General features: G+C 35.3%; 1 protein-coding gene and 1 non-coding gene across 2 annotated transcripts; one reads left to right on the top strand and one right to left on the bottom strand.

The window, feature by feature from the left end:
- Positions 1-1,366: 1,366 nt before the first annotated feature.
- Positions 1,367-10,914, bottom strand: TTC14 (tetratricopeptide repeat domain 14). The gene is made up of 12 exons (XM_049775832.1): positions 10,717-10,914; positions 10,106-10,230; positions 9,818-10,017; positions 8,398-8,482; positions 8,138-8,267; positions 7,469-7,624; positions 6,886-6,957; positions 6,461-6,580; positions 6,244-6,366; positions 4,551-4,668; positions 3,526-3,635; positions 1,367-2,657 (listed from the first exon to the last, which is right to left on the bottom strand). The coding sequence occupies exons 1-12, from the start codon at positions 10,869-10,871 to the stop codon at positions 1,754-1,756; spliced, it is 2,298 nt and encodes a 765-aa protein (XP_049631789.1). The 5' UTR covers positions 10,872-10,914; the 3' UTR covers positions 1,367-1,753.
- Positions 10,915-21,163: 10,249 nt separating this feature from the next.
- Positions 21,164-21,294, top strand: LOC126012553 (small nucleolar RNA SNORA51). The gene has a single exon (XR_007497009.1). It is a non-coding gene; the product is annotated as a small nucleolar RNA SNORA51 (small nucleolar RNA).
- Positions 21,295-21,808: the final 514 nt, after the last annotated feature.

The following is a 21,808-nucleotide window of genomic DNA, read 5'->3' as shown; positions in this document are numbered from 1 at the left end:
CAAGTACTATTCTTCAGTTCTAGTTGCTAAAATGTATTGAATAAAACCAGGCTGCTGGCATAGCTAGATACTGAGAAAAGAAACATCAGGAGAGAGGAGGTGTAAGGAAGTAGCAAAAATCCAATTAAGAATTGGCAAGTGATATGCACTGCTTTTTTCCAAAGTCATAGTGTCAAACAGAAAAAGTAATCAATTATCAATTATCTGAGAAATGCAAATCAAACCACAATGAGTTAATTAACCTGGGGCTGTTCAATGGCTGGCATAAAAAAGACAATAAATGTTGGTGAGAGTATGAAATGAGATTGCCAGCAGACAGTTATGGAAGAACCTTCAAAGTCACAATCCGATCCTGGCATTTGCTTCAGCAACTCTTCTGTGATATACCTAGGTACTTTACACTAAGCGCTCTGCTTAGTGACGCCCCATGCGCCCCAGCATTAATTGTGCTGTGTTTGGACATGTTCGTATAAAACAGGTTGTCTATTCAGTCATAAAATAGGTAAATTTGTTACTTGTGACAATACACATATAAATTATCAGATATCACTCAAAATGAACTAAGTTCCAAAGCAGAAAAACAAATACTAAATGATATCGCATGTGAAATCTAAAAAATAAACTCAGTTTATGGTTATAAGTGAAAAGAGAGACACTGGAAAAGGTGCCCCCTTCACTTATGTAGTAGAGACAATGCACAATAATATAGTTATTTGATACACTTAAAATTCCTAAAAGTTTTTTTTATCACTTTCCAGTTTTATTTATTCCCCACCTATGAGATGTATATAAAGCAAATTCATAGTATTTCATTATATATTGTCAAACTATTAGGTTGTATACTTTAACCTTAGATACATGGTGTTACATGTCAAAAGTCACCTCAAAATTGGGTAAAGGAAGGAAATCTTTCTAAAACACATATATATGAACTAAAAATCTCTAGACAACTTTATTTAAAAGTACCTTCCCAACTAGTGATTGACAATATCTGGGCAATTATCTAAGACTTTTTTCCTTTGAAGAAAACCAAGTTTTAATAGTATGCGTCTCTTTTTACTGCTGTTTGGACTCATGATATTCTATTTGCTTTATTGCCTAAATAAATTGTCTCTAAGAAGCTTGTCAATAAATTTAAAATATATTAATTAAGCTACTAGCACTAAGTAAAAAATAAAGAAATAAAAATCTTCATGGCTTTAATCCTAAATGTAGTTAAGCTTAGTTTCTTTACACAAATTACATAGAGGCTTATAAAGACGCCAAATAAACATGACATAATTTACCATTTTAATAAAAATTATGCAAAACCCCCCACCAAAATAGTTAAGCAAATTATTAACAGTGTATACAAGGAGCACACAGGTTTAAAAAAACTTTCAAATACCATGAGCTTTTAATTTAACAAAACAAAATGATTTTTTATGAAAAACAGTACAAGTGTTCAAAGGACAAATTTAAATTTTCTATTAAATAATGGCTGATAGATTTGGCATTCTCATGTACAATGAAATGTTTTGAGAACTATCTTCATGTGAAAAAATTTTGATTTGTCAACATAAGAAATATTAGACATACATACATGAAAACAAAATCATGTGGAAGGGTTCTACAATAATGTACTGAATGTTACAAAGCCTTATTTGCAAACTACAACTAATTATAAGCAGCAGCAGATATTTTTGCTTTAGGTTAAGCCTAAAAGATTTCAAAACTTTTAATTACAATCTTTAGTACAATACTAATTCTGACATTAATTTTTTGGTTTATTTCCTTTTTCTCTCTCAAATGCAGCTATTTGGTTAAATATATTGAGTAAATTCTGAGGTAAATTTTTTTTTATTCCACTTTCTGACTGTTCTGTACTATTTACTTCTGAAAACTCCGTTTTAATATCCTCCTCATAATTATCCTCTTTTTCATACTCTCCTTGATTTTTACTTAATTGAGATCTCTGTTCATGTCTACTGAAATCCCGTGATCCAGGGTAATTAGATTTTTTATATTTTTCAACGGACTTCCATGAGTAGTCCGAGCTTGCTGGGGTAGCAGAATACCTCACAGAGCCTGGCTCCCACCTCTTATAATGCTCTTTTCTTCCTTCTGAATCTTTTTCAAATCTTTTGTAACCATATATTTTCACCTTTTCCTCTGAATTCCTATAGCAGGAATCTGAGGAATCTCTTCTGTAAGAAAAATGTCTTTCTGCTTTATGTGACTTTTCACTTTTGCTATTATCTGCCTGACTTTTATAACTATCATAAAAATCTCTTGGATCTTCAGACCTACCTCCAGTGTCATCCGGAATTTCAACTGAAGATGAAGATAGAGAACATCTATCTTTCTCTTTTACCTGTTTTTTTTGATATGGCAACCTATCCTGTTTTTCCAGTAGTTTTTCCACTTCATGCTTTTGAGTAAGGAAAGATGCTGAAGTATTGGCTGGAACAGGGAAGGAATCATCTTTCCTATCCTGATCTATCTGATTTGAGAATGCCTTAGCTGAACGCTTCTTGGAGCTGCGAGTCGAATCTGAACGGCTCCTATGTTTCTTATGCCTTTTGTGATCAGAAGAGGAAGTAGATGAGGAGGAAGAAATTGATTCATTCCCGGAAGAAGCACTTGAAGAGGAAGATTTTCTCCTTTTCTTCTTTAGCCTAAAAATTGTAGTGAACTCATCAGATATGTTAGATTTTACTCCTTTTTTGTTCTATTTAAAGAGTTCATAAAGGTTATGGCTAGTCAAGGCTTTCTAAAAACCTTTCCATTTGTTACTTCCTTTTTTTCTTTCCAAGAGATACAACATGGGTGAGTGCTGCCAGAAATACTTGGATTCATTCTTTTTTGGTCACTCTACATTCAGGGACATTTTATTATTGCCACCCTATCCCCCCCTTTTTGGGTGACTTCCACATTATTCTGATCCTAAAAAGTCAGGGCTTAGATAAGCAATAATAATCCTAGTTACTACAAGATTTTAGCAGTAGGCAAATTCATCAGTTCTAACCAAAATATTGTTCTCCAACATTATTTTAAAATCTCAAGATACTCTGAACACAAAGAGTCAAAGTTTCCTCTCATTTTCTTTCTCTATATTTTTTTATTTTTAATCTCAGCACTACTAACATTATGAACTGAGCAATATTTTGAGGGATAAAGGAGTGGAAAATGTGGTTATTCTATGCACCATAAGATGCCTGGCATCTCTTACATTCTATTCACGGATGCCAGTACTATGCCACAATTTGTGACAAATTAAACTCTCCTTCCCAGGCAGATCTAATGTTCTGAGACTTTTATTTCTAAGGCAAATTCTTTTCTGCAGATTTCTAGTCTTAAGGTTGACCTACTTAATTTCAAGCAATCATTTTTGGCATAGAAATTATTATACTTATATACTTTATTATGTTAAAATTCTTTACCAGTCATACTTGAGGTTTTTTTCCTTTACTTACTTCCATCTGGTACCTTTGCTTCAACTTCATAGTTGTTTTAAGTTAAAAAACACTGAATATTATAGTTTACCTTTTCTCCTCTTTTAAGAGCTTACGCAACTTTTCTGCACTTGTTTCTATTTTCTTTGTTTTCTGTTTCTCTTCCTTTTCAGCTTGTTTTTCTCTTAATTCCAAAGATTTCTTTTAGAACCCAGATATCAGAAAAAACCACACGTTAAAAATAATAACAAGTAAAATCCAGTTTTCAAAAGCCACCCCACAACCAGAAAGCAAAGGTCACACACCCAAATCACCAAGTTATCAATTAGTATTTTTTAACATATAAAAATGAACCATACAGGTGTTTTGGCATTAATCATTGGAATACCCAGAACAGTATTGACGACCATATTGCAGTTAGTATTCCATTAAAAAAAAGGAGACATCATTGCATTGGTTGGTACCCATGACCCAGAGTGCAAAGGAAAATCAAAAGATATAAAAAATTATTTTAAAAATGGAAAAATTTAAACAGCACAGGAATTTTATAAAATTTAAACACAGAAATTCCAGGAAGGTGAATTGGGGGTAGAGGGAATGTCACCATATTCAAATACAAACCATTTTAAAAAATAGCACAGCCCAGTTGAATGCATGATTACATAAGCAATCATTTTCCAGTTTGTGGATGGGGAAGAGCAGCACCAGATGTCACAGACACAGCAGCAACGGTCCAATTCAGAAGAAAATGCATGAGAAAACATCATCATCAGTATTACGGGAAAAGACAGTGAAACATACTTCTCAAAAAGAACTTCACAATTAGCTCAAATACAGTAACAACAGGGAATCTGGTAATGGTCAGGAAAGCTTACTCCAGATACAGTTTTTAAATCACATTCCAAATTAAGGCAGTAGGAATCTTGTCACAGAACTATATGTTTATATAATTAACATATAAAATAAGAAACATTAAAAAGGCATGTCAAAACCAGTTAGGAAAATCTAAAACAATTTTTTCAATGCCTTAATGATTTAATGCCAAATGATTTTCCCTTGATAAGTTTTGGCATTCATTTCAAACCAATAACTTTCTAAGAGGAAATAAAGAATCACCTGCATGTATTTATGAAGCTTCTGCAAAGCATCCTCTGCATCTTTAAAAGATTCATCCAATGCCAAAGCTTTCTTATAGTAACTTTCAGCATTTAAAAATTTTTCTTCTTCTTCTAGCCTTAAATTTAAAAAGAAGACTTAGCTTTTTTTGAAAAATAAAAGATCCTCAAATATCAATACAGGTCAAAAGCTTATATGAGAAAACCTAAAGGAAAAATACATGCTTAGCAAATTACTTATCAAATTGAACAATACCTAAGTCACAAGCTTGTTAGTGTTATTGAGCTGAAAAAAGAAATAAACTCAATACATTCATAGATGCAAAGACTAGACTGGTGATTGTCAGGTAGAAGTTGGGGACTAGAGAGTGCAGAGCTTCAAGTACACGTAGGTGTGGTCCTAAAACAAAATACATCAATTCATGGACAATCATCTAACTAGGTTTTGGTATGCACATAGTGAGAAAGTAATACATTTCACCATTAATGGGGTCCTTGTAGAGGTGCCTGACTTTAAAACAAACACTGCGGGTTCAGCAAGTAGGGTGCTTGCCTTGCCTGTGGCCAACCTAGGTTTTATCCCAGCACCACAATGGGACCCAAGTGATTCCAGGAGTAAACTCAGCAGGAGTAAATTGAGAAGCCCTGAGCACCACCAGATATCATCATAAAACAAACAAAAATGAAAACACTGCAAAATCTCATTAACTCAGAATTCTTGGAATGATCACACAAATTGGAACCAGGCAAATTCATGATGCAGAAGAGATGACTCTACATAAAATTTTTAAAATTGCCAATTTCTTTTTTGTTTTTATTAACATTAAGGGTTTTTTTTTGGGGGGAGGGTTTGGGCTACACCCAGTGACAGTGGTTACTCCTGGCTATCGGTCAGAAATTGCTCCTAGCTTGGGGGACATATGGGATGCTGGGGATTGAACCAAAGTCTGTCCTGGATCAGTCTGTGGAAGGCAAAAGCCCTACCACTGTGCTATGCTCTGGCCTCATTAACATTGTTTTTTGAAAATAATATCTATAAAAAGACATGTCTAATGGAATGTGTACTATGCTAAGCATTATCTGAGCATGTTAGTATAGTATATACCTTGTTATTAATGACTTACTTCTTCATTTAACCCAAATTTGTGGATTTTACTGGACATATAATCAACTGAATGGCAAAATTTTATTCAAAATATATCTCTCAATATATTAGAAAATTAAATTCTCTATTTAAACATCCACATCTAGTATATGTCCAGGAAAAAAAAATACCTACTCTCCTGTATCACTAAGTTTATATATCTATGTGGTGAGACTGGATATACAAGTTAATGAACATGATACTATCCCTAATAAAAGAGAATCTTAGTAATAAGTCAGAAAAAAAGATTAGAAAGCCTATTATTCATGTTTGTTCTAGATTGCATTTGTTGGTGCTTAAGACATCACTCCTTGATCTGTGCTCAGGAATCACATTTGGTGGTAGCAGGGAATATACAGTATAAGCAGTAATGAAAAGAGAATCAAGGTTGGCAACAAACAAGGCAGGTACCTTATTTCAAGTTTAAAGGGGACTTTATTTTCAACCAAAACTGAAATGGAATGTCTAGAATGAAGTACATGTACTAAAAGTTTTACGGTAGTTGCTTGAGTATTAAAAGCTTCACTATTAAATAAAATCAAACACTTACTGCCCGCCTCTTTCTACAAGTGTCTGGCAGAGATATTTTCTTGCATTTCTGTGAGTTGGACAAGTTTCCAGTGCAAGCTCAAAATCTTCTATTGCTTTGTTCAGACTTCCTTTTGTCGCATACCTAGAGATATGAAAATAGAATAATTTATTTTGTGTTATCCATAAATCTTATACTATTTACTTTGTAATAATTCCTTAAAACATGATTCACTCACAGTGCTCCACGAGCTACCAAAGCTTCCACATTTTGTTTATCTATTTCCAGAGCTTTATTGTATTCATTCATGGCATCCACATGGCGTCCCACCTTAAAATAATCAACTCCAATTTTCACACTAAAAAGACATTTTTAGTGTTAAGTGTTTATAGGACAATATGAAATATTAACATATTAAATAAATTTGAGAAATATTTAGTTTATAATAGTTCCATAGTGAATTTTATAAAATTCTTATAGCAGTTACTCCTTTAGAAAGAAAAGACCAAAATTTAAACTTTCTCAGTTTATAAATAACACCGTTTACAACTACTAAAAACTTAATGATCAAAAAGGCATTTATTTATACACAAAGTTGGTCTTAATAACATAAGAATACTATTAAATCTTATAAACTAAAAATGTGATTAACAGTCTTCATACCATTTTAAAGCCCAAGATGCAGACTGCTTCTTCCTTAATGCAGAAGCAAAATCATCTTCGGAGAAATTTTTGCTATTAAGAAAAATTCAAAAATTAAATACTTTTTATGTAATGATTTTCAGTGACAAAAACAGAACAGAATGAATCTCAATCAAGCAATTATGGTCTGTTGACCATATAAAACAGTATTTTCCTTTAGCATATATACAAGATTCTTTATTTCTGCATCTTTCTAAGGTTTTTGTGTTTAGGCCACACTCAGCCATGCTTTTAGGGCTTATTCTTGGCTCTGCACACAGGGATTATGGACCTGATTGGTAGACTCCTGAGATGCCAGAAACTGAATACAGGCAAGAGTTCTACTTCCTGTCCTATCCTGCCAGCCTCTTTGCATGTTTCTCTACTTGGTCACATGGTACACGATTTCAGTCACTAACAAAAACTTCACATTCCAGATTATTTCATATTCAATCTTTGGCACATAGGTGTCTCAAATGTAGTAAGGTCAAATAAGTCCATTTATGTAGCTTTTGAACCCAGCACCATTTACACAATTACCTAAGAGAATATTGATTTACTATACCTTTGCAGGCCTCTCATTAAAGATGGTGGATTAGATTCATCTATTCCTAGTTTATCCAGAAGAAATTCAACTACTCCTGGGTTAACAAATCCTAAGGAATTCTCCATCATATTTTCATAGGACTCCAAAGAATTGCTATTTAACTCCATACTTCTCCTTAAAACAAAACAATACATAAAAATTATGACCATGATAAGAGTTTTTCATTTCTCATACTGAATTAACATTATTATTCTGGGGTTTAAATACTTATACCATATTTTACAATCAAACATGTGGCACCATTATGACTGTTCCCTTTCCCAAATCTCAAGAAATTAAGGGTTAATTAAATTAAACCTTAATTAGAAGATTTTTTTTTTCTTTTTGGTTTTTGGGTCACAGCCGGCAGTGCTCAGGGGTTACTCTTGGCTCTACGCTCAGAAATCGCCCCTGGCAGGCTTGGGGGACCACATAGGATGCCGGGATTCAAACCACCATCCTTCTGCACGGAAGGCAAATGCTTTACCTCCATGCTATCTTGCTGGCCCTAGAAGGTTAATTTAAAGGTTTCAAAATATATTTCAAAATAACATAAAAGTCAAACTTGTCTGCGGCAAATATTGGCAAAATCTTTTTTTATAGTGCCCAACATATTTTCTCACTATTGAAAGGTTGTAAACACATTACCTGTAGTGCAAAGGAAGTTCCTCAGAACTAATAACACCTAATTTGGTAGAGGATAGGTGGGGTGGGAGAGATGAATTATACAGAGACACTGTAAGCTTTTCATGGTATCTGTCAATATCCTTGATTCCAGCTGAAAGAAAAAGTAAAACTAATTAACAAGAAAATGCAAATAAGTCTTCTAAATATTATTAATTTTTAGTTTTTGAATTAATAAAAAAGGACAACCATTACTTTTACATAATATACATAAAGTTAATCACCTCGAATGATGTCACCAGTCTGATAATATGATAAAGGATCCCCATGTTTACTGTGAGAAGGCACATCTCTTAATGGACAGAGAGCCTGTAAAGAGAAGCACTTTAAAACAAAAGAAGTTTGGACATGGGAGACAGTATAGGGATTATGAGGCTTGCCTGCATTTGGCCAAACCCCAGTTTGATTCCAGGCACTGGCTATTCAATAAATAGAACACAAGAAATTCCAACTTATGATGAAAAATGCTGTCTTTTATCCTATTTGCCCAGTGTGAGCACCTAAGAGTTAACATAAACATTAAAAACACAACTTGTGGGTTGGAGAGATAGTAAAGGAGTTATGGTGTTTGATCTGTATGCAGCAGGCAGACCCCAGTTCAACTCCCACATGTAGTTAGGAGCCAGACTTAAGCAGAGTGAAATGTAAGCCCAGAGCACCTAAGGGTGTGGCCCCAATACCAACCAAACCTAAAAAGCAACTATTATCCTTTAAAGGTAAAAAAAAAGGATTTTAGAGATCAATTCTGGGCCTAAAGTTCAATAAATTAAGTTTTCTAGTTCAGTTCAAAAACTGCAATCTCATAGAATTTGCAATTCATTTTAGGAACCAAATGAAATTATGGGATAGAAAACAAAACATTTCGTACTTGTTAAAAAAGACTAAATTTTGTTCAGAGAATGAGTAATAATAAATATGAAAGGAGAATTTTCCAAAACTTATGCTTGTTAGCCAATTTATTTATCTTTTAGTTTTCCTCCTTTTTAGTCTATCTGCCTTGATATGCAACAAATATCAAACCTTTTTTTGTTGATACATTGTATTTCACATACAGAACTTTCTATCTTGGGCAAAGTATTTTATTATATGCTTCATGTTCATAAATAGAACTAACTAGATTCTATATTGACCATACTACACATTACTTAATACCAAATATAATGGCATGATACAAGTCTTTTAATACTAAGTATTAAATAATCAAGAACACACTGACTAAAGAAAAGCTTAGAATATCAATTAAAGTGTATCTGCTGATTTCTGAGCACTTAAAAAAGCCCACCCCCCACACCAAATTAGAAAAGTAGGATGAGGTGCAGGAGCGATAGCGCAGTGGTAGGGCGTTTGCCTTTCACACAGCTGATCCAGGATGGATCTAGGTTTGATCCCCAGCATCCCATATGGTTCCCCAAGCCTGGAACGATTTTTCGAGCACAGTCAGGAGTGACCCCTGAGTGTCACCGGGTGTGGCCCAAAAACCAAAAAAAAGAAATGTAGGAGGAATCTATATAACCCCTAATCTTTAATAATTCTTTTAAACCATACGTTTACATCTCATTTTTTAACCTCTTATTGTATATTTAACCACAACTGGGTGCAAAGAAAATTCTTGCATTGAGATACCAGTGCAATTAAAAAACTTACTGTGATTTCTAAGTGGGATATGTCTCTCACAATGCCACTGCCTAAGCAAATCAACACCATGAAAAACCCAAATTCCCGAATGGAAGTGATCCTTCCAATTACGATATCACCACGCTCAATATCTCGAAAAAACAATTCTCTCCGATCCATACTCGGTATCTCCATGAACTGCTCTAAAGGTGGCATGACTGCATAATGATCTGGAAAAAAACAAAATGAACAAAATTACTGCTTCGACAGAAATGTTAAGCCAAACCACTTCTAAAGAATGTTCAAGGCCAAACTCACCTTCACAATCTTCACTAATTTCAGAAACTGCAGGCGTATCTGATTTCCAGGAAAGAGCAAAGAGCAGGTCTGCTTTCTTGGAAATAAATGTCTGGATTTCAGTGTTGTCAGCTCTCTTATCCTTTCTTTAAAAAGAAACAAAATTGATAAAAAAATTTTTTTTTTCTTTTGGTTCATTCGTGTCTTTAGAATACAGCCAAAATTCTTGCTGTCAGTTTTCAACACTCCATGGGGGCCTTACAAATCCTTGCAAGTGAGTTTTAACCAGGTGGGGCTCTTGGTGCATGCTGTGGACCCATCCAGGTTCGATCCCCCAGCATCCCATATGCCTCCCCCACACACAATGCACCGCCTGGAGTAAATCCTGGGTGCAAAACCAGGAATAGACAAACCCTAGGCAATGGCTGGTGTCCCCATCACCCCTAAAGTGAAAGCCGCAGTCATTTAAGTTGTATTCAAAAAAAATGATTCCAGAAAGTTATCAAGAAAGATAACTGCATTTAAGCCCCCATACTCACTAAAATCTGGACTGCAGCCTCTCTGCGATCCTCACCCACCCGATAGCTCCTGCGCCCATTTTTCATGCCCGGGGGGGTCGCAGCCCAAGTTACCTGCCCTGTTGCTGCTCCAGCGGCGGGCCGCGCGCCGGCTCCAACGAGCCCAGGAGGCTCCGGAAGTGCGGGTTGTCCTGCTGTTCGCTGCGGAGCAGAGCGAGCAAAGACGGCCCGTGGTAGTTCAGAGACTGCCGGAGGAGATCTCGGTCCATGGCGAGAGCCTAGCGGCCCCAGAGGCCCCGCCTGGGACGCCAGCCAGCCAGCCAGCCTAGCGCCTCTCTCCCAGGACTCAGCGCTCCAGCCCCGCGGGCCCGAGGCTAAGGCGGAGCCGCCGGGAGACACCGGAAGGGCCCAAGGCACGTCTTTCCTCTCCGAGCTGCCTCCCGGAAGTGTTCTCGGGTCTTCTCGCAGCAGCAGCTGTTGCGCGTCCGAGTCTCGCGACGTTCTCGCGATGTTTTAAACGAGACGACGGAAGCCCAGAGGTTTGAGCGGGATTTCCGGAACTGGAACCAGAAAATTCTCACTCATAGCTCACCACAAAGAGTTGTGGTGCAATTAGGAGAATAACTACGCTAATTTAACGGAGTTGTGGTGCAATTAGGGAAATAACTACGCTAATATAATTATCATGATAATGTTAATGAGTGAGAGAAGTAGAATGCTTGGCACAGATATAGGCAGGGGTTATGGGAGGAGGGAGATGGGGGACATTGGTGATGGGAATGTTGCATTAGTGCAAGGGAGGGCTGTTCTTTTTGTGAATGAAATCCAACTAGAGTCATGTTTATAATTCACGGTGTTTAAATAAAGATGTCATTAAATTAAAACAAAAAGAAAATAGATGGAGTTTCTATGGTCTGATCTCTAATATGGGATAATATATGAATGAATGGACGATCAATAGTTCATTCTCATATTTACTGAGGTTTTCTAAAATGTCATTGCCAGTGTGAGATGTACCCTTGCACACAACACCCACCCTCTTAAAATTACATAGCTACTTTTACTAACTGTGTCTCAGGTACTACTGACACAGTAAAATGGGTGCTCTGGTAGATTTCTTGTCTTTTACGTCCTTGTCCTAGTTCGTCGTTATATAGTTGTTTGGAAACACGAATAACTTTCTTGCCTACATCTGATGTATGCATGTATGTATGTATGTATGTATGTATGTATGTATGTATGTATATATTTACATATAAAGGCATATATACTTAATTTCTTTCTCTTTTAATTCCTTTAGTTGATCTCTCTAGTTTTTCAAAATTAAGTGCCTATAAGAGTGTATAGCCTTGTAAACTAAAGACAATATGCTTTTGGGTAATCACTTTTCAAGTTAATTGTAAGCCGGTTTGCTTTTCCATTTTACTGACTTGAGACCTTAAGTGCAGCACCTGATTGTAGCCTCATTTTAGAGACTGAGGCGAACAGATCCAGAAAATTCATTGGTAAATAATCCGTTGCCATTCATATAGTGGTAAAGGGGCTGGAAATGGTTTCTGGTTTAAGTCTTAATAGCGTCGTATAGGCAAAATTGTTGAAGTATATTATTTACTGAAAGTCTGATTCTAACTTTGCAATAATGTGGATTTGTTTCATTTCAATTTTCAATTCGTTACTATTTAAATATGGCTCATTTGCTGGAGTCTTCTTGAACTCAAACTAATTGCTGGTAGGTTTTTGCATTCCTTAGCAATAACTTCATTTGAGATCTATTTACCCTTCACTGTGAACCAAAGATCCATCTAGAATAAAGTGCATGCCTGTGAATTTTGTGAAAAATCCATGAAAAACTGACACTTTAGAAAAATGCTAATCAGTGACTGATTTGTATTAACCTTTAACTGAGAGAATGGCTTTTAATAGGAAAAAGGTTGCTACTGAAAAGCAATGACAAAGATATACTGGTAAATAAAATATGATATATTAAAGTTTGCTTGTTAAGAATCCTAACATCTGTGGAGGGATTGAGAAGCCCCATGTCAGACAGTGGCCATTAGTTGAAGAATCTCACATTGTGAATCATTTATCATTAGGGTATCATACTCATTTTTCTAATTATTATTATTATTATTTTGTTTTTTGGCCCACACTAGGTTTTGTGATTTATGACTTACATTTAGCTCACTGCTCAGGGAATACTCCTGGCAGAGCTCGGGGACTCCTGTCAGAACCTGCTCAGCTACATACAAGACAAGCTGTTCTCCTCTCCTCTCCTCTCCTCTCCTCTCCTCTCCTCTCCTCTCCTCTCCTCTCCTCTCCTCTCCTCTCCTCTCCTCTCCTCTCCTCTCCCCCCTGTCTTACACTGTCTCTCTCTCAGATCTCATTTTCTTCATTTTTAATTTTAACACCAAAATAACCTCTAGCTTCTTGTATCTTGAACATCTTAAATTGAAGGGGTTGGTCATGAAACTAGGAGAAAGTTCCTTCTTTTAAAGAAAAAGAAGTGCTCATCAAGAGCAACATTTATTATATATAGCAGTGACATAAAATATAAACTTGAAGCATGTGTAATCAAAATTGGACTGGGGTTTGTTTGATTAGTTCTTGCTTTAAGTGGAGATAGTCACAGTAGTAAAGTGCCAAAGAGCAAGATGTCCTTTCTCAAATATCACTCCCACAGCAGATTATTGGGCCTTTTATAATCACAGGTGTATTTAAATTCATATTCTGCTGTGATAAATATCTTTTTACATTAAGAGGTTTATAACTCTAGCTTTTATATGGAGAACTAGAGGAAGAGGGGAAGGAAGAAAGGGGATCATATTTTGCTTTCCATTTTGAAAAACCAATTGGACAAAATTAGCTTGTCAAGGTAGATACAGTAAGAAATCACTTTTCCCCACAATTTTTTGCTTAATTTTTTTTACTGGTGTGATATTTAATGTTAACTGTATTTCTAAACAATTTTCCAGGTTAATAAGTGAATATGCGGTGACAAAAGAGGACAGGCATAAAAGACAGATCTTGGGTATCTAGATAGCACATTTATATATTGTATATATCTGTTGTTTCAAATTAAATTTCTAATAAACACGTATACATATTTTTAATAAATACTCTGTATTCTGGAGATACAAAGCTGAGAACAGCTAATCCTGGAGGGCTGTACATTGGAAGATTAGAAGGACAGCTACAGCACAATGGTGAGAGATTCTATGTGGATAATATGTGGATACTTTTTCCTCCTAGGTCCCCTTTCCCCCTTGAAGGGAATGAGAAGTGGAAGTTCATTACAGGTAAAGAGAAATTAGAGAATAGAAGAGAGTAAGAGATGTAAGAGACATATGCATTCATCTAAGGATAGTATACTAAGGAAGTAGAGACACAGAAAAACAGCAATATAGGAAGGATGCTATGTCATTGTAGGTAAACTATAGATTGATTAGTAGACCCCCTTATGTCTCTGCTGAGTGTGCACGCATATGGATTTAGCAAAGAATACAAAAACATACTTGAAACAAGGTAGCTACATACAGCAGAGGCAGAAGTGACACATTTCATCATAGTTTTATTGGATTCTTTATTTTTTTAATTTTTATTGTGACCAAAGTGCATTACAAAATTTTCACTGAATCATTTATGGTACATAGTGACAATGAATGAGGGGCATTCCCACCACCAGTGCTGTCCTCCCTCCGCTCCTTTTTCTAGTATGCATCCCATATCTCCCTCCTTTACCCCCCAGAATGCTAGTGGAACTGGTCTCCACTTTACAGCTTGTTGTAGATTGAGCATCCATTCCACCGTCATTGGAGATAAAAAGGATAAGAAAAAAGGGAGAAAAAAATTTAGTGACAACTACCAAAAAAAGAAAGAAGAGAGAGAGAAAAAAAAGAAAGAAAAGAAAAATGGAAGAAAAAAGAAAAAAATAAACCCCGCAAATAAAAATAAAAATAAATCTCTAAATAATAACCACAAGAGTGAAAAAGAAAGAGAAAAGTGGGAGAAAAAAGAGAAGGAAAATAAAGTCAAAAAATAATAAATCAAAACAACATAAGAAAAAGTATGGGTGCTGAAGTGGCAGGGTTTGGCATTCTCCCCACTTTTTTTTTTTTGCATAGGCACAGTAAGCATTGGGGAAGAGAGGGAATTCTCGTGGCCTAAGAGATTCAGGGTTTCTCCATCCTTGAAGCATACCATCATGGGATCAACCCCTGGCTCCATATATACTCATTACCCCATCCCCAAAGGCTTTTTTTGTGATGCCAGGAAAGTTTCCTCCTGGTAGTGTGTGAGAAAATCACTGTAGCTAGTGATCTTGATATTTGCGTGGGTTATAGGTCAGGGTCTAGTTTTATTGGACTCAAAATAATTCAAAGTAACTGGTAAGGTTGCTAATGGTATCACATGAAAGATAAAGACTCCGGACTCAGAAATTTGTAGTAACAATTTGAAAAAAAAATTAGAAAAACATTCTGTGACTTTATAAGAATTATTTGTAGGCAACCTTTTCTGACTTGACTAATGTATGAGACTGCGCTAAGGAGGCAACTATGACTTGACTAATGTAAACAATTTTAACAAACTTCATTATCAGCTGTGGTTCAAGATGTGAGACAAGTATCATGAAGAATAGTAAAACAGTAATACTTCAGATAAATTTATACTCTGATAATTAATACCCTTTATTCCTCTAAAAATTCTCTGTGGTTTAAATGGGCTTGAGTAAAATTGTAGTTTTGACTCAAAAGAATCTTGGTTAATTGCTTATGAAGCCACAACTTTTACTTTTTAGTATATTAAAAAGAACTAATAGCTTCGCTTCTTTGTACTTTGCCATTTTAAAAACAAATAAACACATATGAAAAAGTGAATAATTTTTTCAGATACTATATAACCTATGTTATATGTGCTAGGGAGATTAGCTCAAATTTCTGAGAACATACATTTTATATGGAAGGCCTAGATTTGGATTCTGAACACTGCTGGGAGCAATTCCAAAGTACAGAACTGAGAGTGGTACCCAATACTCCAATAATGGGCAAAATAAAATAAAATAATCTATGGTTTCATACTATTTATCAATATAATTTTTACTATTCCACACTATTTATGTAATATTATTTCTACTACTCCTTATATATATAGTTTGTAAACAAACGTTACTTATTTTATTTTAGAAATATTATTATGGTAATAAAGTCATATAACTTGGAACTATTTCTAGGATGGGTTTTCTTGATATTATTCATAAGTAAATGGTGCAAGATGTTTGTTTAGATTACATCCTTGCTACTATCTAAGGTAGTTAGCTTTGTTCTAATTAGAGTTCTCTTCAAAGTCACCCTGAGTTGATTCAAGAGAGAACGAGGAATACAAAATAAGAAACATGGCGTCATCAGCCAAAAATACAGCTTGATTATTGAAGAACTAAATCAATCTGATTGAAACTTTTTATTAAGGGTTGCTATGTCTTAGTTTTACAACCAACCCTGGTTTGAAATTATTCCATTTCATTCTTTTATTTTTCCTATCATAGATCAATGCTTCAGACTCTTGAAACAACCAAGATGAATGGCTAAAGAAACTTTGGTACATATACACAATGAAATATTATGTAGCTGTCAGGAGATGAAGTAATGAAATTTTCATATACATGGATGTACATGGAATCTATTATGCTGAGTGAAATAAGTCAGAGGGAGAGTGATAGACACAGAATAGTCATTTTTGCAGTAATTCTCAGAGACAAAAAGAGAGGAGAGCTGGAAGGTCCAGCTCACAACATGAAGCTCAACACAAAGAGTGATGAGTGCAGTTAGAGAAATAACTACATTGAGAACTATTATAACACTGTAAATGAATGAGAGATGTAAAAAGTCTGTCTCATATACAGGCGGGGATGGGGTGGGGAGGAGGAAGACTTGGGACATTGGTGATGAGAATGTTGCAGTGGTGAAGGGGGTGTTCTTTACATGACTGAAACCCATCTACAATCATATTTGTAATCAAGGTGTTTAAATAAAGATATTAATAAAAAAAGAATATAAATGTTGTCAGTATAATATATAACCACCTGAGGGTGCTATAAGATCATTGTAGTTATCTGATCACTACTCTTTGCTAAAAAAAAAAAAAAAAAAACCTCCTGCTAACTAAGAAAGGATTTGGGGATGGGGAACTGTGATCTAGCACAGACACAGTTTAAAATATTTGTGTCTTTATTGCTTTTTTCCTTTTTTAAATGAAATATTTTTAAACGAATAATTTTAGATATTTATATGTAAATCAGTTAACTTCTCATTGTTTTTGATTAACTAGCTCAGTCATACTAAGTTGCTTTTTCCAACAGAGTTTACTTAGTTCAGTACAATCTAGACCAGTTAGTTATGAGGAGATCTCAGAGTAAACATGGCACAGATATAGGGAAGAGAAGATAATGCTGGCATATTTATACCCAATCCATATATTTCTTTCATGGCATTTCTAGAGACATACATTGTTGCCCATTGTCAGTGGTTTTCTATAGTGCTCTTCTCATCTAGTATAGTTTTCCATGTCATACTTTGTTTATAAATAGGAGTTGGTTATGGTGGCCAGAGGTATAGCACAGTGGAGAGGGCTTGCCCATTGCATAGTTCCCAGAGACTATCCAGGAGAGATCCCTGAGTATTTAGCCAGGAGTAAATTCTGAGAACTGCTGAATGTGGTTCAAAAATTATATATTTAATAAATAACATTAAAAATAGATTGGGAAGAATAAACTTTTATATTTAACACAAGTAACACATACCATTCTCTGTTCTCTTCTACAATGAATCAGTTCAAGTGCTACAAGTATCTCTAAGTCCATGTGCTTTTTAAAATTAAATCATTAAATGGCATTTCTTTCCTATCTTACAACATTGCTGGTAAGTATAGATTAATATTACAGATTCTTTAAATAAAACTCTCTAGTTTCAGTTCAAGTTGGTAGTGTTTAGGAATGAGATGTGTCACAGAAGTCACAGAGAGAAAATTGCTTAGTTCTCAGAAATCCGCAACGTGGCAGTTACATAATGTAGTCATTGCAGTTGGGATTCTTAGTTCAAGAGTAGAAATTCAAGATAGGCTTGGCAGACTGATAACTCTAATCAGACTTGCTAGAGTTTAGAAATGGATATTAGTGGGAAAATATTAGAGATATTAGTGAAAAAATAAAAGTACTACTAAACTAGAAACTCATATTGAGTATTGATAGATCCTCCATGAAATGAAATTTAGTCAGAATTTTGTAAACCTGGAAGCAAAGCAAAATAGTTTGTTGAGTGTTAATGACTAATTGCATCAACTATTTAGTATTTAGGCATTTATTTACCATTATAAGTATTTCTGCCTAAGTGATCAAATGCTGTCTTACCTAATCATCTGTCTGAAGTTCCCCATTTCCCTGTTCTTTTCTCTCTCCTTCCCGTGTCTCTCCTTTATCTCTCTATATTAGCAATCATATAACTATGTTTTCACATTTATCAAGAATAATATATTAACATAATGATGTTTGAATTACAAACATATATGCAGTTTATTTTGGGGAGGAACACACCCTGTGACACTCAGGGGTTACTCCTGGCTATGCGCTCATAAATAGCACTTGGCTCAGGGGGCCATATGGGACGCCGGGGATTGAACCCAGGTCCATCCTGGGTCAGCCTTGTGCAAAGCAAATGCCCTACTGCTGTGCTATTGCTCCAGCCCCAATATATGTAGTTTTTAATTTACACCGCATGGTTAATAAAATCATAGAATTTCAAAAGTAAAGCTTTAAACATACACTTTGGGATAAGATTCACCACACACACAACCAAGGTCCGGTGCCATCCATCCCCCCAAAGACTCCCTTACTTATTGCTCCTTCCTCCCTTCTCTCTTATTATCATGGTAGCTTTTACTGAATCTAGGAATTATTTTTGTTGTTGTTTTGACAATCTATTTGTGTTAGATATTGATATCCCACATAAGTGAGCCATCTGCGAATGGATAGCCATATATATGTGTGTGTGTGTGTGTGTGTGTGTGTGTGTGTGTCTATAAAGCCACTCTCATTCATTATTTCCCTCCAGAGTCATTATATACTTGTTAATTTTAGCCTTCTTGACCTATCGGAGAGTGACAGGGAAGTGCTGATGTCTCCCATTATTATTGTGTTGTTATTGATGTCTTTCTTTAAATCTATCAGCAATTGTTTTAACTATTTTGCTGGCCCCTCATTGGATACATATATTTTAAGAGTGTGACTTATTACTGTTGTATATATTCCTTGATTATTAAGAAATATCTATATCTGCCTCTTATAACCTTTTAAAGCTTAAAGTCTACGTTGTCTGATATAGTATGGCCACTTCACTCATTTTAAGGAAGTTATTTACTTGAAGAATTGTATTGCAAACTTTGACTTTGATTCTGTGTTTGATCTGACTATTCAGATGTGTTTCTTGCAGGAGAAAAATGTTAGATACAATATTTTGATCCATTTTCCACTCTGTATCACTTACTTGGCACATTTAGTCCACTGATGTTTAGAGAGATTATTGACATGGGATTTAGTGTCTTTTTTTTTTTTTTTTTTTTTTTTTGCAGGAGCTTAGTTTTGTCAAGTTGGTTCTGTCTTGCCTTAAAGTAGATCTTCAGCTCATTTTTTTAAAGGTTGATTTGAATCTGTAAAGTATCTAAGCTGTTGATTATGAAGTTGTGTATTCTTACTTCAAATCTGAATGAAAGTCTGTCTGGGTGAATTATCCTGGGTGAAGCATTTATTTAATTAAGTTTGTCACTATATGTCAATACTTTCTTTGGACCTTGAGAGTTGCTTATGATAAATCTGCTGTAAATATTAAAGATGATTTTTTGTATGCAATTTCCATTTTAGATATTGCTGTTTTAGTATTCTATCCCTATCTGTGGTTTTCATCATTGTGACTAGTTGTGCCTTGGGATGCTTTTCTTTGGGTCTCTTTTAGTGGGCATCTGATGTGCTTATATGCAGTCTTTAGTTCTGGGAATTCCTTGACTGTTTATTCTTAATGGAGATTTTCTTCCTGGATCTCTTTGACTCCAGTGATTTTTATGTTGTTCCTCCTGAGTTTATCTCAGAGTTCTATTGTCATCTATTTTCTTTCTTTGAGGATTTTTCTAGCTTCTTCTGTGGTATGGTGTTGTGGTGCTATGCAGCTCATTTTCTAGTTCACTGATTCTGTACTCAGTGACTGTTACTATGCTGGTGGGTCTTTCCAGTGAGGTTTTCATTTCACCCACCAAATTTTTCAGTACTGATATTTTTGTGTAATTTTTTCTTATTTCTACTGTTATATCCTCTTGAGTCTTATCTATGGCTTCTTTAATTTCTTTGAACATCTTTAACATTTCCTCTCTAAAGTCCTGATCAGAGGTTATGTAGCTGGCTGGTGTTGGTTGGGTCTACAGAACTAGCAGCTTCTGTCACAAGATATGGTGGTGTTCTGTGTAGCTTTCTCATTTTTACCTTTGCTGTGTGTTACTGTTATTATGTGTTGTGGTGCAGCTCCTTGACCATAAGAAATATCGGCAGGGGCTGTTCTGACACACCTCAACTCAATTCAAATGAGGTCGTTTTCCCCTCAAATTGTGCCCATAGCCAAAATGCTGCTGCAGGTGGGTTCATGTACCTCAGCTTTATTTAAATTGGCACTGTTTAAGTTCAAACTCTGGCCTCTGCTTACAATCACTCTTGCTGAACTCAGGCCAAAAGGGAGTTTTTTTAAATATAATTTTTATTTTGAACATAGTGGCTTACATATTGTTGACAATAATATTTTAGGTACATATTTACATAAAATCAGGGGATTCCCAACACCAATTTGTCCTCCCTACACCTTCCTTTTCGTCCTACCTCCAATATCCTCCTCCCTCACCCGCGGGGCTGCTAGAAAATGTGGTCCCCTCTGTACCTAGTTTATTACTTAGTAGTCTTGCACCTGTTTGGTCTTGGTGCCTCCATTATTTCCCCCTCTAAAGGGGAGGCTGGACTAGATAGTTCAAGTTATGTGGTTTTGTTTGAAGAAGAGAAAAGTAATAAACTGGGATAAGAGTCTAATACGCCGAAAATGGGCGTATATGGTTGTGCACTGATATGTTTATAGAAAAGTTTTATAATAATTAAAATATAAATTTATTTGAGGCCGAAGTAATGGTGCAAGCAGTAGGGCATTTGCCTTGCATGCACTAACCTAGGACAGATGGCCCAGCATCTCATATAGTCCCCTGAGTCAGGAGCAATTTCTGAGCTCATAACCAGGAGTAATCCCTGAGTGTCACAGGGTATGGCCCAAAAAGCAAAAAGCAAAAACAAAAACAAAAAAACAAAACAAAAAAACAAACAAAAAACAAAAAACACCCAGAAAGCCTGTCTAGAGTACAGGCCAGTGTGGGGTGGGGAGGAAGGACACTTGGGATATTGGTGATAGGAATGGTGTACTGATGAAGGTTTATATATATATATATATATATATATATATATATATATATATATAAAAGAAAGAAAAGACAAGGCCTCCCAATGCTTACCACAGGCTGTGTTCTTTACACTGACTATAGAAAGAGGAGATACAATAAATGCACCCTATATACACCTCAACCCAGGCCCTTTGCCTGGTCTGTATTGTGAATGGGGGGACAAAAAAGAAACAACAAAAAACCCAATTTATTTTAAATAGCTTATTTAAAAATACCTTACACTGAAAATAATTATGATTTAATTGTATTTGTTTAACTCACTAGTAGATCAGCTGGAATTCTAGTTAGCCAGTGAAGAAAATAGTAGGACCCTATTTTTAGTCTTTGTTTGTATTTTTGTTATTTTTGAGAAAAAGTTTTTTCTTTTTTCTTTTTAATTTTTAGAAATTAATTAATTAAACAATTCATTTTGCCACGTGCAAGGTAGCTCCCTACCCACTGTGTTATCTCTCTTAAATTCTTTTTGTAAGAATTTAGTAGCTAAGCTAAGGATAAGTCTGCTACAGGTTTAATGAGTAATCCAAGTATTTTATTATTATTATTATTATTATTATTATTATTATTATTATTATTATTATGTTGCAGCATTACTGCATATGGATTGTGTCGAGGTTACTATTTGGCAAAACTGTACTCCAACCCTGTACTGATCTTTCACTTAAAGACTTTACTGTCTGAT

Source organism: Suncus etruscus, chromosome 6 (genome assembly GCF_024139225.1).
Source record: "Suncus etruscus isolate mSunEtr1 chromosome 6, mSunEtr1.pri.cur, whole genome shotgun sequence".
Classification (NCBI taxonomy): Eukaryota; Metazoa; Chordata; class Mammalia; order Eulipotyphla; family Soricidae; genus Suncus; species Suncus etruscus.
The sequence above is the reverse complement of the archived record's forward strand: the minus strand, read 5'-3'. Positions and strand labels throughout refer to the sequence as shown.